Here is a 24,266-nt window from a genome sequence, read left to right as displayed (position 1 = left end):
GATCAAATTTTCACGCTACATCAATCATTTCCCTGTTACACAAGTATAGATTCAGAAAGTGTACAAATGTATGTTGAGTTATGAAATTTTGGGGAGGTCCGGACCCAGTGGACTCCCCTCCGTGGGTGCGCCCTTGATACCATTCTTGTTTTACGAAAGAATATTTATTTGCAAAGAAAATTTCTTAGCAAATTACAGATTTTAACCCTTATCCGGGCAAGCGGGGCCTCCCAGGCCCAGTAACTTCATATATATATATATATATATATATATATATATATATATGAATTTCTCAATAACCATAAATATTTCGATGACAAATTTTTCTGAATTCTTCTTAGTCGAAGATAAAGTCATGAACATATCGAGTTGGTAAGGCTAATACAGAGAGTTGGTAAGACCTCAGTTACCATCTACGCTACAAAAATAGCTTGCCCGGATAAGGGTTAAGTCCACATGACCATACAATACATTAGGAATATATTTCAGAAACAGTGATAATTGAGATTCCCGAAGAGGACGACACCTTCAGAACTCGGGGGTGAAAGATAATATTGCAAAACTACACATAACTACATTGAGCATGATTTGAGATATGGTTCCACTCGGGATTTAACATTTAGATTTCTGGGCTTTCGGTATTTATGGCCATGTTAGCCATGTTCGCCATATTTGAGGGATGACCTCTCTCGGCGACCATACTATCCGGGGAAGGAAAGGAAGAAAGGATTGCGGAAGCGGCCTGGGACCTATATGATAGGTACCACCCCGGCATTTGTTTGGTGTGTATAAGTAAAACCCATGTAAACCTCATTCAGGGTGGCTGGCCTGAAAAATTTTCGACCGAGTACCCCCACTGAGAATCGAACCCGGGACCGCTCGCACCGAAGGCGAGAGTGTTAGCGATTACGCTACACGGGGCCAACATATTCCCACTCGGATTTCTTTCCCTGCACTCAGTGGGATTTCAGAAGTTTTTCTCCCGACGGGGAGGGAATTTCAATACACTTGCGGTGAAAAGAAGTATTGCGAAGGTACTGGGAACACACTGAGCACGATAGAGTAGATTGTCTCGGGAGGGAAATTCATGGCTTAGGGGGAGGGGATTCCCTGGGTTACCCCCAAAAATTATCCTTGAAATCATCCCTGTCTAGATATGGCACTTTGAAGTAAGATTTCCTATGCTGAAGAAGAATGCCTTGGAACAAATACTTTGAAAAATATTATGTTCGAATAAACAAAGACAGATTTCTAGTCTCTAAAACCAAAATTACTATTATGCACTCCTATACTTACTACACAAAACTTGTTTTTTTTACAAGAAAACCTATCTGATATGGCTGGTCAGTCCTTAGGCAATTACAGGCTTTTTGGCCATGATTAACGACCTTAAAACGAGTTAATGTGGAGAATAGCCATCCCTGACCACAGCCAATGTTCAACAGTTGTACTTGTTTTCTTGATGATGACATTAAAAACAATAATTATTAGAAGAGGTGCACGTACTGAACCGGTTCGCACGCACTTATGGAAGTAGTATGCACCAGAAGGAAACCGGATGGTAAAGCAAGTCACCCGATCTAACAGTACGCAAAAAACTAGTTCCGCAAGGTTGAAGTTCGTTCATTGAAATTTCATTGTGGGATGGCAACAATGACTTCGGGGTTCATTTACTTCATACTTGCATATAAGTATACAAAGTATGTATATTTCTTATGTAATAACTACTTTACATTTTGACGCGTATGTATCAAATAACCGGACTTATACATTGAAGAAGGATCGGTTTGGTGGTATGGTTCTTATTTATTGCCTTCTGGAATCTTACCAGATCGTTTCCGAAGACCCTGAAAAGTTTATGATCAGCATATGTTTTGGGAAAATCCTTGTCTCTCTCATTTCCATGATCTGCGCAGTTGGCAACCCTAGGACGATCTGACCTTTGTCAGTCGCCCACGTTGAGAGAAGAGCTTCAGTGTGCTGCAGGGTCCATGGAAATCGCCCACGTGTCTGGGGCGATGATTCTTCTTCAGGGCCGAACGAGAACCAAAGCGTCGTCTGCTGCTAAAGCTCTTCACAAGAGCACATTTTCCTCTCTCTTCTATACGATCCTTCTTCTTTCTTACCTGCCTCCGGGGGGTTTCCTACCTTTACTCGCCCCCTCTGCTCTCTCATGCTGAGGCTTCGAAGCAATCGCTCGTTCGTTAACTTGCCAAGCCCACAGTCTGTTGAGATCCACGCCATGCGGAGCGCATATTTTGGTTCTTGCTGCCCGCGAAACTAAAAGTGTTTTTAGGTTAAAAAGTAAAAAGAACAAACGTTAAATCTTTTCATTTTAGTTCGAAGCCTTCAAACGGCCTTGTGACTACCGAAAAGTGTGTTATTTCTTTCCTATTTTGTTTCGTGCACGTAAAAGTAGTGAAAGACAAATACACACATGGCAATCAGTGAAGTTTTAAGTTGTTGAGCTTCTTGTGGTGTCTTTTTCTGTTAGTGTGTTTTCATTTCGTCGAAAGACTGAACCGTTCGGTGCGGAATCCCGCCACAAAATGACTGTACTTGTGAACTGGTCTCTTCTCGCAAGAGAGGGCGGTTTTTCGTAAGCGAGTGAAAAACAGGTTTTACTTTGCAGTCAGCTGGGAACCGGAGTAAAGGAGAGGGGGGACGAAGAAAGAACTGAATATCCCAGAAACAAAACAACGACACATCTAGACTGGCAGGTTTACACAGGAACATCTTAACCAATAGGTAAACTTTGGAAACCAGAAACGAGAATGACCAGTCAAGACAAGTCCCCATCATCAAGTCCGTCTTCAGCGTCCTTGCTGGGGGTCCCTACAATGGAAACAGTTATTCGAGCTACTCCGGGGGAGGGAGATCACGATGAAAGCAAAGATGGCGCAGGGGAAGGGGGAAACCTTGGCATTGAAGGACCGAGCAATACCAGTTTTTCGGGTTTTCCTGAACCGCCCATCTCAAGTAACTCGGACAATGTAGGAAATAGCCCAATAAGGGTGATAGTGAATTCATCTTCCGAATTAGTGGTGCCAAAGGACGCCATTACTACCACGGCCACCATAGTGGCACACGTGGAGGAGGGGCCAACCACTGTTCTGGTTATGCCCGCCACCGAGATTGACAAAAATGCTGCAACCATCATTGGCTTTAGGTAAGTCATCAATTTGATGATGTTATGTTTTCCTTTTTTAACAAGTCTGCCCACAAGAAACGCCCCTAGCGGATTTGCAGATGAAATGCAATGTTGCCATGTTGCTTCATTTGCTGTTCTAATGTTACGAGCCATGAATGATATATAGTAATAATAGAAAAAGTGTGACCTGTATAAACAAATCAATGATGCGTGTCCTTTTTAACTTTCACTCTTTAAATGAGATCTACTTTATTTTTAGTGCAGGAAGGCAGGCACCTTGTTGCTTAAGAATAATTGTCTCTCTCTCTCTCTCTCTTTTTTTTCTGAAACTTTTATTCACTTAATTTTTAGATACAATGCTGTGATTTATAAAGAGAACAGTTCGAACATTCCTTGAATACCTAAACAAAAAAGAACAGGTAGGAAAAAAATCCCTGGAAGGGGAGTGGTCCCCTTATTTTCCATGGCATTATATTGTGTGTAAATAATTCCGCCTAAACTCATTTCATCCAGTACGTAGAAGATGATAACTCTTTCTTCATAACTATTGGGCCACAAGCAGACCTGCTTTGGTATCTAAAGTTATTTTAAATCGATTAGACTTGTTTGTATAATTCTTATTGCAGACATATTGATTTCTAGACTATGAATACTGGTGCTAAATACATCTGGACGTCTTTTTTACGCGCTATTTAAAAATGAAAACACAGTTACTTCAATTATTTATTATTGATAGCGTTAAAATAGTATATTTTATAAAACATGTTTAAATAATAATGTATGTACTCAACATATCTGTCAATCCAGGGGAGCCGATCGGGGCGTTCTCCCCCCCCCCCCCAGAAGAGGTAACTTTCTTATTTTATGTATAAATAAAACCCATCCCAGAGTTTGGAGCTCTTAAAAGTAGCTCTAAGCAGCAGTATTACAACCCACTGCCCCCCTCTCACAAGTCCGTCCTGGATCCGCCCCTGTGTCAAACGAAGACATAATCTGAAATTCATACTGGCTTCTTCAAAATTTGGAAAACTTTTTTCATTGATTAGTTATAGTTTTATTTTTCTTTTCAGCACCAAGACTGTATAAGACAGATTCTACAGTGCAATCCGAACCATTGATGGGTTTCCATTAGGAGCTTTATTGATAGCAAGGATCGAACTCGAAAGCATGGAGCCAGCATACATGCAGCGTAGTAACTTGGGACCATTTCCTGGGGAGGGGGTGTCAAGCATTAATATTTGGGTCCCCTTAGAATATAAATCCTTATTAATCATTTGTATTACTTCTACGATCCTCAGTTGGCGTTTTACTGAAGTAAAGTTCATCTTAGGGAAATATCTTTGTTCAGACAACATTAAATTATTTACCATTCTTTTAGAAATAGTGGTAGGTTCACTCCATGCTTCACTAGTTAAATTGAGGGGACAGTATTTCACACTACTTCAACCTTTAAGAAATATTTATCTCTACGGACTCCAATAGCAAACACTTTACAGAAATGAGTGGAGATCATATTTTCGTTTTCGATTTTTTTTTTCCTTTCTTTGGATGTAGTGAACCTTTCCCGCGCTTCATTTACAAATTTATGTCCGAATCGTATCGAAAAAAAAGAAGAAGAAAAGAAAAATCTAGTTTAACGTTTCACAATTATGCCCTGTAGGCTAAGAGAGACGATGATTAAAGTAAGTGAATAATAATGGAAGAATTCCTGGCACATCCTCATTCCACTAATTTGTTGGATCAACATTGACTTTCTTTAATCATTGTCTCCTGTTGTCTAACAGGCATAATCGTGAAACGTTAAAAGGAAGATTTCATTTCGTTTTCATTTCAATAAAAGTTACAGCAATAACTTCCTTGGAAAAGCATTACTTTTGTATATTGCTCGAAAAGTTTTTAACTTTTTTAAAAAAAATATCTAGTTGACTTTCTTGTGTATGGAGAAAGGCAGGGTGCATAGGGGCGTGTTTTAGGGCGCAGGTTGCTCGGATGAAAATATTTGGTGGGACTAATTTTTCATTGAAAATGATGCAAACCTTAGAATGGCAAATTGGGCAGTGATGCCCACCCCCTTCATGTCCATGACGCACACCCTCTCAATTGTCTATCCGTAGGTGTTCTTCCATGAAAAATAATCTTTTCGATTAATTTTTACACCCCTCAAACATATTTATATAGATTTTAACCCCCCCCCAAATATTTCAATGACGCAGTTTGCGTCATAGCCCCCCTTTGTAGACACCCTTGAATTGGGCATGAAAAAATGAAAATTTCGAGGGGTCCAAGCCTTTAAGAGGGATGGACGCCCCTGAACAAAAGAAGAACAATGTTATGACAGATCAATTTGTCGTGGGCAATAAATTAAGTTTCTATTATTGCTGTCCGCAGTATTTCCCTCAAAGTATTACGAAAATTTAGAACTATACTATGCGTCTTAATCAATGTATGTAACTTCTAGAAAAAAAAAACTGCGAGGTCAATTTTCAGTTGAATCATTAGCTATATTAACCACAATCGGAGAGGAAGTAAGCCGGGTCCTATATTTCTAGATAATGTTCCGACATTCGCCTGGTGGGGCTAAGATAAACCCCTGAAAAAAGTTAAGCTAAATTACCTACCGGCTAATTCAAATCCGGAGCCTCTCGATATCGAACAAGAATGCTGACTTCTAGCAAATGCTCCATCGGGAATAAAATCTTGAACAATATTAGACCTGTACGAGAATTGCATTATACTATACATATTAGAATAACTAGTGTTGTCCACGAGATAAGACAAGACGAGAATAAAGTTTTCTCGACTTGTAAATTTTGTAAAATCTCGTCTCGTCTCGAATCGCAGAAAATCTTTCCTCGTCTCGTCCCGACATTATTGTAAATGTATGTACCAAATTTATGTCCCAACTTTTTTCTTAGTTTCATTTAGAAGTGACCAGAATCCTCATGTGGTTCGGACAAAATCTTCTGAAGAAAGCTAGTTGCGACCAGTTGGGAAGTAGCTGATAGTACAGTTTCTTATGAGACGAGGCGAGACAGAAGATACGAGGCGAGACAGGAGATAAGAGGATTTCCAATAGAAAACTATACTCTTTTCGAGACGAGAAATCACTTTGACGACTACTTTCCGATACGAGACTCCCAAATCGCTTCTGTCTAGGGCAAAGACAAAACTACCTGGTTTGTATTTTCATCAGTTCTACCTACCCTTTATACCGTACCGCTTATTGGTCTAATTACACTTGCAACATTGTACCCATCCCTAATAATCAATTGCGCCGCAATTGGCGTTTTTATAATGGACAGTCTTTGTATCCCAATGTAAGAGGTGTTCTCTTGTTTCTTGGAATTGTGTTACTTTTTCCATAAACGAACGTCTCTAAAGATGCGTGCATACATGTCAGCTACACAATTTAACGAAACAGAAAAAAAAATCCTCTTCTTTCTTTAATGATAAATAGTTGGATATCTTCTACGTACATGAGAGCCACATCCCAAGGTCATTGTTGGCTGCGTGATCAGAAATGTATATAAGACTCTTAAATTACTCTTATACATTTTAATGTAAAGTGATAAGAAATATATATGTTTCTTATATGCATGTTATTGCATGCCATTAATGAAACTTCTTTTCAACTCAGAGTGCCAAACTCCTTTGTGCAGCCGCATCAGCGTTTAAATGAAAAATATCGGTTTCCATTCGGCTAGCATCATAATATATTTTTTTTTCTTCGATATTTGTTGCATTACAATCATTTGGATTTATTGGACAGCATGGGGAAGGGGAGTACTTCCTCCAGAGTTATCAATTTTTTGGACACTAACAAATATGTTCCAATTTTTTGGTAGCTCTCTATTCTAATTCGGCTATATGTTCTTGTAATTATAGCAGAAGAATTAGGAATTAGATTCCTGGGCTTTCAATATCTATGGCAATGTTAGCCCATCACGTATGAGGGTGACGTCCCTCAGAGATCACACGATCCGAGGAAACGGAAGGAAGAAAGGATTGGGGAAAGAAAGAAGCGGCCTAGGAAATATATGTTAGGTATCATTTTGCCATTTGCCTCGTGTGAATGAGGGAAACCTCGCTCAGAATGGCTAGTCTGAAAAAGCTTTCACACTTTTTCGACCGTGTCCGCACCGGGAATCGAACCCGGGGCTGCTCGCACCAAAGACGAGAGCATTAGCAGCATGTACTTATAAGTAAACATTTCTGTTTACACAGTGAAGCTACTCTGAGCTCATTATAATATTTAGTCAGATCTCCATCTTAGCCACTCCTTAATTTATACACTATCTGGAACCATAAAACTATGGATCACTCGTAGTTTTATTTCTGTACAGTTAGGCTAATTAACCTATAGATTTAATTAATCGTTGGGAATCGAAGCCAGAGCTATGTATACCAAATATATTCGTGCTAGCCACTAGACCAAGCGGAGAGGACTAAGTTATACCGTACAGGGAAACCATTTAAAAACACACACACACACTTTCTTGTTATATAAACAGTGTCTAAACTTGGCAACACTGGAAGAAGCTTCATCTACTAACTGGAACTGGGTGCATAGTGACATAGTAGGTGCATAGAGTTGCAAAGCTCACTAGACAGGAATCCACGAACTGCACTTTCTTCGGCAAAAAGGAAATGAATGCAAACCACATTCCAGAATTCCTCTACTTGCACTACATAGATACAGTGAGTTTCGTTATGTGTGATATTAACGACAGGAGGCCAACTAGAACTAGGTGATTGACCTCCTCACTGATAAAAGAGAACGAAAACTAAAACAAGGGGGGGAGGTGAACGAGTTGGAACAGCCATTATCAAAAGTGGGTAGGTGGAGACTGGTCAAAATAAGCTGTCAAGTAACCTGGATTGACCACATGTAAGAAACGTTTTGTTTTGTTTTGTTTCGTAAGAATCGGAACGGTACGCAAGGTATGATACAAATATCTTACGAAGGGGAAATGGAGCAAAAGCTACGTACGCAATGTTTATATATAGAGAACAGGTCACTCTATACATTAAAATAATAATAATAATAATAATAATAATTCTTAAGTAACTTGGCATTGACCAAGAAGACAAATGAACAAAATGAGTTTCAAGAGATAAAAGGGAATTCAAGCGAAATTGAAGTTGACAAGTTTTACATTTGTCAAGAATGATACTAAAAGTAGAATTACCTACGTACGTTACTCCTTGTTCTTTTTAGTTCATCTCCTGATCCATGTTTTTTTTTTTTTTTTTTTTTTAATTATCAGATGCGTCAATCAAATCTTTTCCTATATACCTGTCAATATACCTTTTCCTATATACCTTTCCATACCTGTCAATTCTATATCTACAAAACTAGTAGACCAATTCCTAATCAATGGGAAGACCATTCATTTGTAAATAGACTCTACAGATCTCTGAAGCTTCAAACCAGGACATCGTTAATGCCAATATTTTATCAAAAATTCTCATTATAAATTCTCAGTTTAACAAGACGCATGTACATTGAAAATTCGTAGTGTACGTTTTTCAAAATTCTAATATAAGATTTTTTCTTACACACCACTCAGAATTCAAACAAATTTACGCTGCATAAATATATTAGTATTTATGCACAAAGATAGTAGTTTGATTTGTAGTGCCAAATAATAATAATAATAATAATAATAATAATAATAATAATAATAATAATAATAATAATAATAATAATAATAATGATAATAATATAATGCAGAAAATCTTTTGACGTGTTTTAGTTTCAAATATTGCTGTTCAGTAATCAAGTTTGGAGTTCTAATTTTGCAACAAACAGTCCAATTTCTCTCAAGACTTGTTTCTACTGAAATATATACTGTACATATATTATGTAAATAAAATAGCACGAAAAAAATTACAACTAACTAGTTTAACATTTGCAAACTGAAGAGGAAAAGAAGAATTATTACACATTATTCAGACTTATACTTGACACTTGAATACACCTTGCTTTAAAAAAAATCTTTATCTTAACAAAGAATTCTTAATTGCAAGTCATTGCCTAAGTTATTTTACAGAACATTAGTCCTCTCACTGTTGATTTTTTCCATTAAACTTCTTTGTGGAAAAAGCGATAGCAGTTGTCAAATAACTTTGAGACTAGAAACAAAATTTCTCCGTCTGATGGGGACTAAGCACGACACCGGCCGGGACGCCGGGAAGACCCTTCAAAACCGGACCGCATGGCAATCCTATTTATAAAGGGTTTTCAATGCTATGAAGCTCCTAGTATAAATATTACACATTAATAGCTCCTAGTTTTATTACTTGACTTAACGTGGAAGAAAAGCGTATATGATGAGCAAAATCCTCCTTTTACAAGGATAGAACAAACGTTCCGGCGGGTAAAATCCTCTAAAGTATTATAATTATCAATTAAAATCACTGATATTACGAAAAATAATACATAGTAGTATTTAACTTTGTTGCTTACTTTATTTAGTGAAATTTAGCATTTCTTTCAGCAATGAGGCTATGTGAGACCTAACAACCGTAATGCTAAGGTGACTAGACGTCCCGTTTCAGCCGGGACAGTCCCTTTTTTCAACCGTTGTCCCGTTTCTATCTGATTCTCAAACGGGACGTCTAAATGTCCCGTTTTTAAGCAAAAATGGCCCAGGTGTTAAGTAATTATTATACTAAATATAAGTGATCAATGCAAATTCTACACTCTTCCGTACCAACACTCATTGGGAGGGTTCAGCCATGTCTGGAACTTCTGAATGTTCAAGTGGGAATTGAGTGGGAATTCTGAGTGTTCAAGTAGTTAAAAGTATTGTTGGGTAGTACTTAGATTAGAAACGCTATGTTATCACTCTTACTTGTGTATTTTGTAAATTGAAAACACTGCTGAGTCCCAAAATGCAATCTGAAAGTCAGATATTTAACCCCCATCCTCCGTCATTGATTCATATGAGTCCCGTTTTTGCAAGTAAAAAATTCTGGCCACCTTGCGGTAATGATCTCAAATTTAAATGTCTTGCGACCTGGATCTCAAATTTAAATGCCTAAAAGGTCGTGGCACGAGCCGGGGGGGGGGGGAGGGGGATAAAATGAAGTTATATTGGTGTGGTACTGTTTAAAGTTTCGAGATTTCCGGAAAACTAAAGATGTTCCGTTTTGGAATGAAGCATAAAACGAAATTTGGAGAGAAAATGTTTCCAATTTCAATAGTTCTTTAAAAGTTTTGTCGGAGAAAGGACATATGAATCCTTCCTGCTACAACTTCCTTAATTTATTTAAAGTATTAGATTGGTGCGAATGGATCATCTGCTTTCACGTTTGCTGGAAGGGGGACACCTCGGCAACACTACACAGAGTTTTGGTAAAGTTATGTGTCTAACGTCAGAATTTCAGTACACACCCATCAAATAGGCTGGGGTACCCAGACACACGATAGATAAAACAGTGTTGAACATGGTTTTATGAAAACACACCATTAGCACACAATTCACAGTGATTTTCAACGAACTTAAAAAGTTCGTTATTGAATTCTCTATGTCTGTCTGTCCGTGTCTGTCCTTCTGTCTGTTATTTTGCGATTTTTCCATTTTCAACCCTCCATTCGATACAGCATCAAAAACTATCTGAGAAAGTTATGACATTTTTCTCGTCACTCTTATCGATCCTGAGATATTGGCCAAAAATGGGAGATATCCGGAGATTTAAGGAGCCATATCTCGGGAATCATAAGTTATAGAGAGATGATATTGGTGTTGATCAATACCTAAGAGGATGGTAATTGGCACCAAATAATAACCAGTGGCCACTGTCCAACTGGCCACCAGTTATTTTCAGTACCAAAATATTTACCATCCTCTTAGGTATTGATTAACACCAATATCATCTCTCTATGACTTACCGTTCCCGAGATATTGGCCAAAAAATAGTTCCGATTTCGGAAGATTTAAGGAGCCATAACTCGGGAACCGTAAGTCATAGAGATATTATATTTTTGCGAATTTCTCAATTTTGGGCCCTCCATTTTGAGAATGTGTCTTCGTAAAACATCATATCATAGAACGTTTTAACAGAACACTTAAACAAAACATGTGGAAAAAGGAAATTATAAATGGATAGTTAGTTGTATTACAAAAACTGTTTAATGAGTATAGTAATAAAGAACATAGAACAATCGGTATCAGCTATCAGGCCTGTAGAAGTTAATAAGAAAAAATAATTCTTTTTAAGTTTGTTTTGGCAATGATCCTGGAGCATTTTCAATTGGTTCTTTACGAATTTAAACTGAAACATTCTGCAAACCAAGCCGCAGTTCATTTGGATTAGGAATGGCAAATGAACGAATCATTCGCAGTTTGTTTATTAAATTTCGTTCCGGTGACACAGCTCTGTAAAATGAGCCCTGTGGGTGCCGATCAGCATCATTCCAATGAGCTCCTCAGGAACACCGTTAGAAGAAGACCCTCGGGAAAATGTTCCGTGTCACTGGAAAGTTATTCATTCACTATACCACTCTTGTTTCGCGTCTCTGTGTCCATAAATTGAAAAAGTTGGACTCAAAGGCCTCCGTACATTTCCAAAAATAGGTTCCATCTCGTCTTTTAACCATCTATTGAATCCGGAATTAGTTCAATCTCACGATTTCCGGTTTCAGTCGTAATAATGTAATAAAATAAAAGCAGTAAGAAATAGTGAGTAATGGTTTCCTGATATGAAGTCAGGATTCCAGGAACATGTTCTACAGGGTGTTTCAAAACTACACCGACAACGTTTCCGAGGTGATGCCTGTCACCAAGATAAGACAAAAAAATATAAACCAACCTGGGTGCACAAATGCTTCCTTTCGGAGTTATAGGCTGCCGAAAACATGAAAAAATGAACTTTAAAGGTCCATAGCTCCAAAACTATGGGAGCTACCGTAGTCGCGTCAAGACTTCACTTAGGAAGTAATATGTACCCTATCCAAAACTACATGTTTCAGAACCCTAAGGTATTCACGCAACAGTTTTTATGGAGGTAGTTATGAGTACTTGAAATTATATTCCTGTATATCCTTGTAGCCAAACTCCCTTTATAAAAATTGTATCGTAGGTTACTTAGGATTCTGAAACATGGATTTTTGGATAGAGCATTTATTAGTACCTAGGTGAAGTCTTGACCCGACTACGGTAGCTCCCATAGTTTTGAAGCTATGAACCTTTAAAATTCAGTTCTTATTATGCTTTCGGCAACCTATAACTCCGAAAGAAAGCATTTGTGCACCCAGGTTGGTCTATACTTTTTGTCTTATCTTGGTGGTAGGAATCACCTCCCAAACGTTGTCGGTGTTATTTTGAAACACCCTGTATTTATTTGATCTTATTAATCTATTGCAACCAGAGTTATAAATGTACTATTTCAAGTTTGAGTACTGAATTCTCATAGTCTGGAAGTCGTGCAAATCATGATAAAAATCGTGACAAGACGATAAATTTCAAGAGTCTCGTTGGCAACTGTAGTTCATCCAAGTCTAAGATCTCAAACACTGTTCTAGTATACAATGATTCATAATATAAAAACTATAAAGTGATTCTACGAACATAATGAAGAGCATTTATCAATGTTTAAAAATAATCAAGCCATTACACAATATACTAAAATGATAAATGCTATTACACATTACACAATATACTAAAATAATAAATGCTATTACAAGAAATGGTAAATGCAATCAAACCATTACACAATATGGTTTAAACGTTGTTATATCACACTTCTTGTGGACCACTCGTGACGTAGAAGGATTCTGATAAATTCTAGATAAAATTAAGGAAAAGTTAGATTATAAACATTTTACAAAAATTTACAAAATGATTTTCCAGTTTAACATCTCATGATTATGCCCTTTGGGCTAAGCGAGACGAGGAGTTAGGCGAGTGATTGATAATGGAAAACATGGTGGAATGAGAATGTGGAAGGAAACGGAATTGCCCCGAGAAAACCTTCGGACACGATGTTGTCTACCACAGTTGGGCGGGGGGATGTAACCTGGACCCAGGCCCGTATCCAGGGGGGTCTAGGGAAGCGGTCCTAAATTTTTTTTGACCCCCTAAAATTTTCTCGGTAGACTTGCAAATGAACTATAATATGGTGATGAACTATCATATGGTTGGATCGGGTTCCCCCTAACTTCAGTCGGGCCTTTCTACATTTTTGGGCTGGGTACGGGCCTGCCTCGACCCCATGCACCAGTGGTAAGCTTTCTACCATTCAGCCACCGTACCTCCGAGACGAGATGAGAAAACCTTTTTCATTTTTGGCCCCTCTTAATTTGTTGATTCCGCCTTTTTTTGAATATAAAGAAAGAAATAATAATCAACATAACTCAATAAAAATTACTGCTCATGAATAATGCTTGTGTATGTAGCTTGTTTTTAGAGGTTTGGAAGGATTGCATAATATATATATGAGCATGTAGTAGACCTCCTGTGGTCACCCTGTTGCTCGGTGTTAAAGCATCTTTCTGCCTACGAACACAAGAACTCAATGGGGGCCTGCTTTAAACTCTCACACGCAAGCCGGAGAAATTTAAGATTACATTCAAATTGGTAACGTGACTGTGACTGCCAACATCTGAGTAATAAAAAGTAAGGATTCTCATGTATATGTACGAAATCACGCGTGTACCTATGTACTGTATATGCATGATTTTTTCCCTCAGTTGTAGCTAGCTACGTAGTCTACAGTAGTACAGCCAGAACTTTGTTCTAGGAACCCAGATGAATTCATAGGTATTCTTCCATTATCACAAATCACTGCAAACTGAGCGTTCATGTCCTACGGCCCGAAGGTAACGTCTTCGTCCTCACGGAAAAATTTTCTGTTTTATTAGTGTCTATTAATTCTAGATTCTTTCTGTCCCTGCTTTTCCTTCTACAGTACCTTCGATGGAAAATAAGTCCGTTTGTTTTGCACATAATAAACTGTTATTCTGTTAAGTTATTTATGAAATATGAACAGAATCTCTTCCCTTCCACTGCTTAGAGCTCTTTCGTGGCTAAGTGGTTAGCGTACGCGTCTGTGGCGTGAACATCAGGGTTAAATTCCTGGCCGGAGCTCATATGGTTCGGATTTCACGTTAATCCACGTCTCATATAGCCTCTCTGCTAAACGGGACGTTAAACTCAAAATCAAAATCAGCCTTCCACTGCTTGATTTCTTCGTAAGTACATTGCCGTGTTCCCTAAGATTTATTAGATATAAGCCAACTGAATGCTCTTTGACGTCACAGTTAAGTGTTTGTTTTCTCAATTTGAGAGGAAGGAGTAGGTAAATAACCCGTCGTTTTATGAAAGACAGTAGTGACAGACAGACAAGAACATCAATAGCGTAGTCAATGGTTTTGCAGGCATTCTACTCGTCGATCTATGACCACGTACACTGCCAACGTTTGTTCTTCAAACTTCTCTTTTGCTCTGATGTTTCTTTCTAATTTTCTCAGTTTGTCCCGCGCTTCTAAATCACACACCTTCCAGTTTTAAATGGCTGAAATAGAGAATGCATTATCAGCATTTTTATAGTCGTATCCAGTGGCATATTTACGATTTTGTTTCGGAGGGGGCTTTGCTAACTTTCGGGGGTGGGGGCTTTGCCTGAAAATGTAAAAATTCTGCAAGATATTTCATATACTTTACTATAGTAAGTAAGATTTCGGGGGGCTTAAGCCCGGAAGCCCCCCTAAATACGCAACTGATCGTATCACTATATGAACTCTCCTTCAATCACGTAGCAACAGTCTTAAAACCAAAAGACAGCACGCTTGTGATTTGTTGCTGATGATTTCATGTCCTTGAAAGCATTCGGCTGTTGCCACGTTAGGCTAATAAGCCACACCAATACAGCTGTGGTAGTTCAGGTGTGTGCAGCAAATTGCAACACAGCATTAACTTCCTGTGATTGCAAGTCCACGAGTGTTCGTAAACAAGGGGGTTGGTCCAAGCCAGGAGCAACAGCGTCGGAAGTATAAACATTAATAAGGCATGTTGTTTTCGTTAATATTTGATTCTGAAGCTTGTTTCGCGAAATTCATCAATAAATATCTCCTTTGAACGACTTTTAAATGTATTCCCTGTACAGAACGTCATTATTAAGTCTTCATCCCGGCGAAATTAAAATACCGCTAATTTTACAGTAATTATGTGATATCTTCAAATTGATAAAAGATAATTAAAATATGGAACAAGAGCGCCCTAGACAATATTATTTTGCGTGAGGTACCGTTATCACAAGTCACCTAGCGGCTTTCCGTTTTCAGATGTTTAGAAACGCGAAAATAAATGCCGATTTTCAAATTGGCTCGAAATCGAAAGCAGATAAGTGAGTCGTGATAACGGTTTCTCATGTAAAATAATATTGTCTAGGGCGCTCTTGTTCTACATTTCGATTTTCTTTTATCTATTTGAAGATATCACATAATTACTGTAAAATTAGCGGTATTTTAATTTCGCCGGGATGAAGACTCTTAAGTTTACTACAAAGTATTATACGTAGCGCTAAAAAATAGTACATAGCTTTTATATGCGAATATCTTTTATGTGCATATGAAGATATTGAATAGTGAACTGTAGATGTGATACGTTTCTTTATGCGCGTTAAGATCATTTGTCAAATTAAGATAAAAATTTATCGGTTTCAAGATGCTTTTGTTTACAATCAGTTCTCACTTCGTAATCATATCCCTGATTTTGGTAATACACATTACTATGATAATCCTCTTAACTTGTTAACAAATTGTTAGTATGTGTGGTTCAGGGTTCAATGTCAGGTATGATGCAGATTTCTTTTTTTCTTCTTCTTTTTTTTTTGTTTCCATCTATGAAAAAGAAGACTAATGTAATCTAAATTGTATAAAAGACGTCATACAGAATTATTATGAAATAACTTTTAGATTGAGTTCTCTTCGTTGGTCTAGTGCAGTTGGAGAGCGAATCGTTCAGATATTTCTGTTTCGTAGTCAAATCATCTAATACAGGGATCTATGCAAGGAGTGGGTCCTGGGAGTTCGATCCTACTCCCGAAATACTGACTTTTCTGTAAATTTAATATAATTTTAGAGGTCCCTATTGGCTAAGCGGTTAGTATATACGCCTTTTGCTGGAAGACAGGTTTCGATTCCTGGTAGGAGCTCATGTGATTTGGATCCCACGTTAAGCTGTAGGTCTAAGTCTTACATAGTCTTGCTGCTGAAAGGGAAATGAAAATCAAATCAAAATTAATCTAATTTTAGGGGCTGATTTTAAAAACTTTAATATAATTTATCCCCATATTGAGTTTGGACTCCTCCCGAAATAAATTCCTAAATTTTTACGTGATCTAACAAGATAACAGTGAAGTTTTAATACAAATAATGGAGGCCTAAGTAAACTTCGAGAGAGGACAAAGTTTCCGTAGAATCGGGGCTCGTGGTCTATTGCATAGCACGCGCTCATTTGGTGAACGTAATTCTCGGCAGGTTCGATTGATTTTGGTTTGATTGGAGTTGAGCGTCTCTATCAGTACCGAGGCTATTTGAGACGTGGATCTACCGCTTGACGTTGGAACCGAGCCACAAGAGTTCCCACCGGGAGTTGAACCTGAGTTTCCTACTCCGAAGATGCATACGCTAACCGTGTAGCGACGAAAAAATTCACTGTGGTTCGAGTATTACCTTAACCTGTACGTGGAGGCACGGTAACTCAGTGATAGAGTGCTTACTTCTTGTGCGTGAGGTCCATAGTTCGATTCCCGGTTAAGTAAGTTTGTGGTGGACAACATCATATCCGTGGATTTTCTCGGGGTACTTCTGTTTCCTCCTACATTTTTATGTTACTAATTCTTCCATTATCATTCACTTGCCTTAGGTATTCATCTCCCTTAGCTTAAAGGCCATAATCGTGGGTCGTTAGACTGAAAGATTTTTATTTCATTTAAAGTATAGGTTCACGTTTCATATCCTTGGTGCTGAAAATCTGTATTTCAACAAAAAAAAAATATAACAATAAAGGAAATGGTTACCAATGGGTGTAGCATTGCTCAGCATATACATTCTTGGAGATGGAACCTGAAATTCTTCACACAAGGTATGAACATTCCAATGCATCTAATTTAAGAAAAATAAAACAAATATCTTTTAATTACTAACAAAAGTATACAAAAATAACGCTGTAAACGGTCTCGAGTGCAACTGACGTTTCTGTTTCTATCTGCTGACGTGATGTGGCTACACTGCTTACGTTCTACGCATGCTGCGACTTTTACGGAATAAGTTATGTCCGAAGCAAGCAGTAAGGGGCAGAAGAGCGAAGAACATGAATTACGCAGGAAAGATGGCCAATCCCTTCCCTTGTTGTTTGTTGCTTTCTACATTTAACGAAGTTGTTTTCTCTTCTCGTATTCTTTTTGTGACCTCGATGACCAACGCGAAAAGGTCAGGGTGACTTGGGCTATGGCTTTGAGACACCTACAGACACAGGCACATGAAAGTTTGCCAATTGACTGTCTTCTCTGTCTCCCTTCTCCTTTACCAACGCTCGTCTCCTCTGGGTATAGTTTCATCCTGGCGTTTTAAGTATTTCTTGGTCCTTACGTATGGTACGTGACAGCTGACCATTTATACGTTCGTATGTAGGAAGACACACAACAGAGAAAGATAGCCAATAAATTTGCTTCTTGGATGAGGGACCATAAATGTCTCCATGTTTTGATCTTAAGTATAAATGATTGAGGCCGAGAGCTAAAAGGGTTATTAGCACGTTCTCCTTCCGTATTGGGTTTGATTCCCGCTTCGGGCACAATATTTTCCTTGTTGACATATAGTAAAGGCAATTCCGGGACTACTTCTCTGATCTAGAAAGTGGAAATTATGCTGACCACAGTTCAAGTCATAACGACAATGAATGTTCCTTAGACACCCATATTTATTATCAATTCAGTGGCGTAGCTAAGGGAAGGATTTAGACTCTTCTTGCAAGCATACATAATACAACATGATTAGGACTTTTCTGTAATCTTGTATTGTTTATCAATATCAGTGATTCTCGACCTTCATTTGGTCACGGGGCAGTCTCCTTTGTTACGTATACCCGGGCCACATTTACGTACGTATTGGTGACACCCTGACCAGGGGTAAAAGTGCAGGGAAACGCGGGGGGAACGCCGTCTCCTTACTTCCAAAAAATATGTACGGCGTCCCCCCAGTTCCTAAAAAAATTACAATGGGCAAAGATAGGCAGGGGACGGTGTGACGTCATGCCGCTTCCTACCGTCCCCCTACCTTTTCAGATCCACTTTTACCCCTGACCCTGATGGATTCTCATTAATTATTAGTTCTGTATTCATTTATGAACGTTTCTAGAAAATACACATTGTTAGATATTTGGAATATGTTTCTTGTTCCTTTTCTTCAATTTTACATTGAATAATATCATTGCTATTTATTTTCCACCGGCATTATCACATTGCCTCGAAAGTTCCGCGGCATACACACCGGATCCCGTGGTATACGGTTGAGAATCAGTTATAAACTTAATTTCTTGAGGCAACCTCTAAATGGTATTTAAATCCGGAACTCTAGCGAAAGATTTGTCATGGATTCCAACATTCACATGAACGTTCTTTCTATCAAAAATAGCTTGGTACATTCAGCTTGATACCAAAGTATATGAAAGTCTTAAGATTATAAGGTAGAAATATGGTCAGGTTTATATATGTGGACAGGCGTTCGGTAAATGACTGCAGTTTTAGAGTCGAAACTATAAAGTATTCCTTAGTACAAAAACATGTATAGGCCACCATCGGGCAAGTAAGGATGAACTTATTTCGGGAGGAACCCAAAACTTTTTTTGGGAGAGTCCAAATTCAATATGAAAATAAATTGTATTTAAATTTGTAAAATCATTCATAAAATTAGAATAAATTTATAGAAAAGTCGGGATTTCGGGCATCCCGACCTTCAATGCCCTCCCCTTGCGTAAATTTCTGACTACCGTCATTGGCTAGTGATGCCTCAGAAGTCGATGAAACATCTGTGCAACCATATAAGGACATATTTTCTTCTCCTGGGCACTTCATTCCTAATAACGTTCACATGAATTCTCACGTGTACATAAGGCTTTAATGAATAACTGTTTCATCTAATATGACGTTCAACGCTAGCTCACTAGGAAACCAACCGTACACGGATCCGCCTGCTGCGCTCCTGCCCTGACTCGCTTAGATAGCAATCGTGCTTTTTAGTTACCACATAACACAAGTTGGCTTCTGTTTTATGCACTGTAGTTTTTTTAATGCTACATGTCCACACTCTGCATTTATACTCGGCTCTCTTAAAGTCAACCAGAACCCATTAATGTGACTCCATTCTTAAAAAAAGAAAAGAAAAGAAAAGAAAACACTTTCTAACGCAGTAAGAGTGCATTTTCTGCTAAGAGAAATCCATATTTCATGAATATACTGTAAGTATTCCCCCATAAAATAGAATCCCACGTTTCTGTTTCTCAAAAAATTTTTTCCTCATTTCTCTTCCCCGATGTTCTTTAAGAGTATATGAAACTAGCCATATTTTGTACATTATGCAAGCTTTGAGTCCCGAGTAATGTACCATCAAATTTGGGATTTCACATTTTGCAAACAAAAGGAGTGAAACCAAACTTATCCTATCTGGACGAAACTTAGCATGTTGGTAGACCTTCGCCTCTTGCTGCTTATAAGCTTGTAATATATTATGATGTGTAAGGTTTTGCTTTTCGTGAAATGGTCCATATGAAGGGTAGAATAGAATAGAATACTTTATTAGTCATTAGACAACATAGTTGCAATAGACTTCGTCCAGAATAGTACTTAAATTGTAAAAATTATTGAAATGTAACAAAAAAGAAACTATGACTCTATTACTAACTGACAATTAATACAGTGGTGCCTTCCCCCCTTATGTCCATGACGCACCCCTCAATTGTCTATCCGTAGGTGTTCTTCCATGAAAAAAATCTTTTCAATTAATTTTTACACCCCCTCAAACATATTTCTATAGATTTTACCCTCCCCAAATATTTCAATGACGCAGTTTGCGTCATAGCCCCCCTTTGTGGGCACCTCTGGTTAATAACTAATTGAAACTATTACTAACAGTTAAACTGTAACTGTTAGGCAACACAATTTGCAATTTATACTTCATATTTACATTGATGGCACTACCACATAACGATAAACAAAAAGCCCATTATTACCATTACTAGGGTTAAGCCTTCTATTGAATTATATCTTTCAAATTTGGGTGAAGATCCGTAGTAGCAATAGCAATAGTAACAGTAGCGATAGTAGTAGTAGATTAGGTAATGGCAGGTTTAGTTGAGTACTGCTACCATGTTTGAATCCTCTAAGGAGGTATGTCGTCTACGGAACTTTACCCGCAAATTTTTACCAGCTATTTACATTTTATTGATTACAAATGCATTCCTCAAATTCCGTAATACTATATATACAATAATCTATTAACATATTACTAATGTGTTTGACAAACTGCTGTGGTACACGGAGGAAAAAAGGGGGGCTCTTTGCAATTTTTACGAAGAACCCGATATTGGACCCCACCTATTTGTGTTAGTTTGTACTTCTGAATGCACAATGAGTACTGTGAAAAAAGTGACTCGTTGCAGAGAAACTTACATAAGAAAAACAGCTACACCCTATGCAAGGAAAGAAGGCGCCCACCAACATTTTAAATTGTTTCTCCTGAAAAAAAAAAAGTGTAAAATGTCGCTTAGCCCCTTCTTTCCGTGTACCTTTTGAGGTTTGGACTTGAAAGTTTCGTTCGACTGTTTGTTTTCACAGTTGGGAAACTTACACTTGTACTCGTATAGTTGAAGCAAATATTCTTGTTCCAAGCAACTTGCTTTCAGCTTTTTATTTTTAACATGTGTTTTATCCTACACATTTTCACATCTCATTTTTTTTTAGATCCTACAAACTTCGTTTTTTGCTTCTTATAGTTGAATCAAGCTATTTTAACTTAAATAAAACTGAATTTCTAAAAAATATATAAATAAGTTTCTATATTGAAATAGTTCTGAACCTAACCTCTGAAAAAAACGCCACAGTAAATTGGCTTAATAGTCATTAGTAAGAATAGAACACACAAAGAGTTTATCTGTTTTCGTGTAGGAGAACAGTCCCCAGATGGCAGTAATGTAGCATTGTAAACAGAACGATGATTTACTCAGCGATTGTATAGATAAAAAAATAAAAATAAAAAATAAAAAAAGGAAGAAACATACATACATGCATACTTCTTTTGTTTTCGACTTCACAACTAAACAAATGACTGTCTTTTTTAACTGTTGCTATCACCTTGTTCGAACACACACGCAGGGCCGGCGAGAGCGATCGCGGGCCCCGGGGCTGAGCAATCCCGGGCCCCTTACATGTTTCCTTATGACTTTTTACGCACTTCCACGTGTATGAAATGAGTCTAAAATGAACATTAAAACTTATTTTGAACTCTTTATTAGACCATTAATGCGTTTAATTTACATGTTAAACAGTATTGCTATATCTCCAAATAACTGAATATAAGAACTCTGAACCTATGTTCACTGTTCGCTGGAAAAAAAACTTCATTAATTCACTATTTATGATTTTGTTTAGACCGTATACTTGTTGGTTCTAAGATTTTTGAAGGCTTCAAAACTAAACTGAATAATATATATATATATATATATATATATATATATATATATATATATATATATATATATATATATATATATATATATATATATATATATATACACACAATGGTATCAAAATATAGGAAAAAAAGTAACTTATATATTTGTAATAGCAAAAGTTCTCCCCTAATGCTCAATCAAATGCTCAAAACAAACTAATTGTGAAGGAAATACAAATAGAAAGTATTAAATAGTTAATAAAAGTTGAGAAAGCAAATGTTCTCAACCATCCAACCTACCCTGTACTATGCATATCTTTGCACAAATTGTTGCTATAAATAATTATATAGAAGTAAGCTATGCAGCTAGTCTTCCTTAACTAGAGACATGAGGCATTAGGCCTAATTTAGTTCCTTCAATGAAATATTGCTCAAACTAACTATACTGTGATTAATAATGTGATATTAATAGTAATTGTCTGTAGGAGAAATTTATTATATGTATTACTACTAGACAACTGTTACAGTTACAATGTATCCTTTTCTACGTATAGTTACAGCAAAATTCCCTTTCTGGCTTTTTTTTTTTTTTTTTTTTTTTTTTTTTTTTTTTTTTTTTTTTTTTTTTTTTTTAGGGCGAATTCATCAATGATAGAATCCAGTTTGATCACTTAAGTTCTGTCTCCACTGCCAACAAGCCTAAGCTTGATAATCTGTGTTGACACATTGTAGAGAGTAAAACATTTTTTACTCTATTTAACAGAGAGAAAGAACGCTCTGCACTAACAACGGTAGCAGGGATTGTGGCGAATATACGAAGGGCCACTGTCAGATTTGGAAATAAAGTTTCTAGATTCAAAGTTGTAATGTTATTTAGGAGATCCCATGGTGAAAGCGTTTTCTCACCAAAATTGGCCGAATATATCAATTTCAGGCTATGCAGTTCATCAGAAAGATCATCTCCTAAATCTTTTGGCTATCGCTGAATTAGTGCAGCTGCTTGTTCTTGGATCTGGTCACCTGTCATTTCTTTGCAAGACCACAGTACACAAAAATTGTTACACAAAGAGCGCACTGATTGGAAGCAAACTGAGTAAAAAATATACAACATTTAGTAATTCTTTATCCTCGGCCGCCGGGCCCCCTTTGGAGCCGTGGGCCCCAGGGCTCTGGCCCCTCCTGCCCTCCCCTCTCGCCGGCCCTGCACACACGCATAATACACCCACAAGCCAATTCAGAAACAGAAGGTTTTTCTATCCTAATCTTGTTGGTGGCGCTTGCGGAGACAATCTGTAATTAGCTGCAGGAAAGGTTTTTGAACTTTCTTTCAAACGCAATTGAAAGAACAGAATATTTTCTTATCATTTTACCGTTTCCCTTTCTTACCTACAGGATAGTAAATAATTATATTTAGTTACCAGAAATCAAAGAACACAAAATGCCCAAGAGTGATAAATCAAAATGTTTTATGACAGCTCCAAATATAATGGTACTTTCTTGGAATACAAAGTTTGATAAGACCTTTAGTAAGTCAAATACAAAGGTAATTCTGAATCTTGTTACGTTATCGCTTCTACCTTAAAACACCTTTGGAATAGCAATATATTCTTTGTCATCTGTCAAAACTACTTTTTTTTTTTTTAATTTTCGAATTTTAAAGGATTTGAATTATCCCCAAATGGATGGGTCTTCGAAGGTTGCACCTACTTTATAGCCAGCACCTTGTAGCTACAGGTATTAGGAGGAGAGGCGCATTTATAAAACATAAGCCATGGCTCGGGGCTGCAAATTGCAGAAATTTGGCGGCAAACGTTGATATTGAGGGGACGGCATTTTCTAATGGTCCGTGGCGACAAAATTGTTTAATATGGCGCTGATTAGGAGATTTGGTAAAATTATTAGACAGGATGGACCCAACTTACGTACGATTTGCAAATTTCCCTCACAATACGTTAAATGTGTTGTGCTTTTAGGAGTAAAATGAAATTTCCAGTTTTACGTCTACGATTATGCTCTGCAGGGTAAAGGAGATATGTGATTAATGAAAGAATGCTTATATAAGAGTTAATGGAATGTGAATGTTGGAGGAAATGGTTAAATACCTACGGATACGATATTTTTCACCACACAGTCACATAGATTGGGGTCGAATCAGGGGCCCCTTTCATCAGATTTTGCTTTACCAGTTTTCTTTTTTAATACTTCCCAACTTTTAATTTCTTTTTACAAGGTCCAGGACTACCAGACTCAACATGACAAGAACATAAAAACTTTGAGAACAGTTAAAAATTTAAGAATACTCTACAGAGGGACTCCAACCTTCAGTGAGTTTCGCATCATGATCATTAGGCTAATGCCTCAGGATACTTGACTACACCACACCGCCTACCAATGAATCACTGAAGTACCCTTGCTTTCAGACGTAACATAACGTAGGAG

General features: G+C 37.5%; 1 protein-coding gene across 4 annotated transcripts in view; it reads left to right on the top strand.

Annotated features, from left to right (window-relative positions):
- The first annotated feature begins 2,217 nt into the window (after positions 1-2,217).
- The window catches only part of grh (grainy head), a 603,835-nt gene continuing 581,786 nt past the window's right edge, over positions 2,218-24,266 (top strand). For 2 of the 4 annotated variants that reach the window (XM_081754669.1, XM_081754656.1), the window contains exon 1: positions 2,219-3,169. In XM_081754669.1, coding sequence (XP_081610795.1) covers positions 2,775-3,169 — 395 coding nt within the window. In that variant the 5' untranslated portion in view covers positions 2,219-2,774. Of the gene's footprint in view, positions 3,170-24,266 lie in introns of all 4 variants that reach the window. The other 2 variants (XM_081754667.1, XM_081754663.1) reach the window with 2 other exon arrangements.

The sequence above is a fragment of the Thermobia domestica genome, chromosome 1 (assembly GCF_964235325.1).
Source record: "Thermobia domestica chromosome 1, izTheDome1.hap1.1, whole genome shotgun sequence".
NCBI classification, from domain to species: domain Eukaryota; kingdom Metazoa; phylum Arthropoda; class Insecta; order Zygentoma; family Lepismatidae; genus Thermobia; species Thermobia domestica.
The sequence above is the reverse complement of the archived record's forward strand: the minus strand, read 5'-3'. Positions and strand labels throughout refer to the sequence as shown.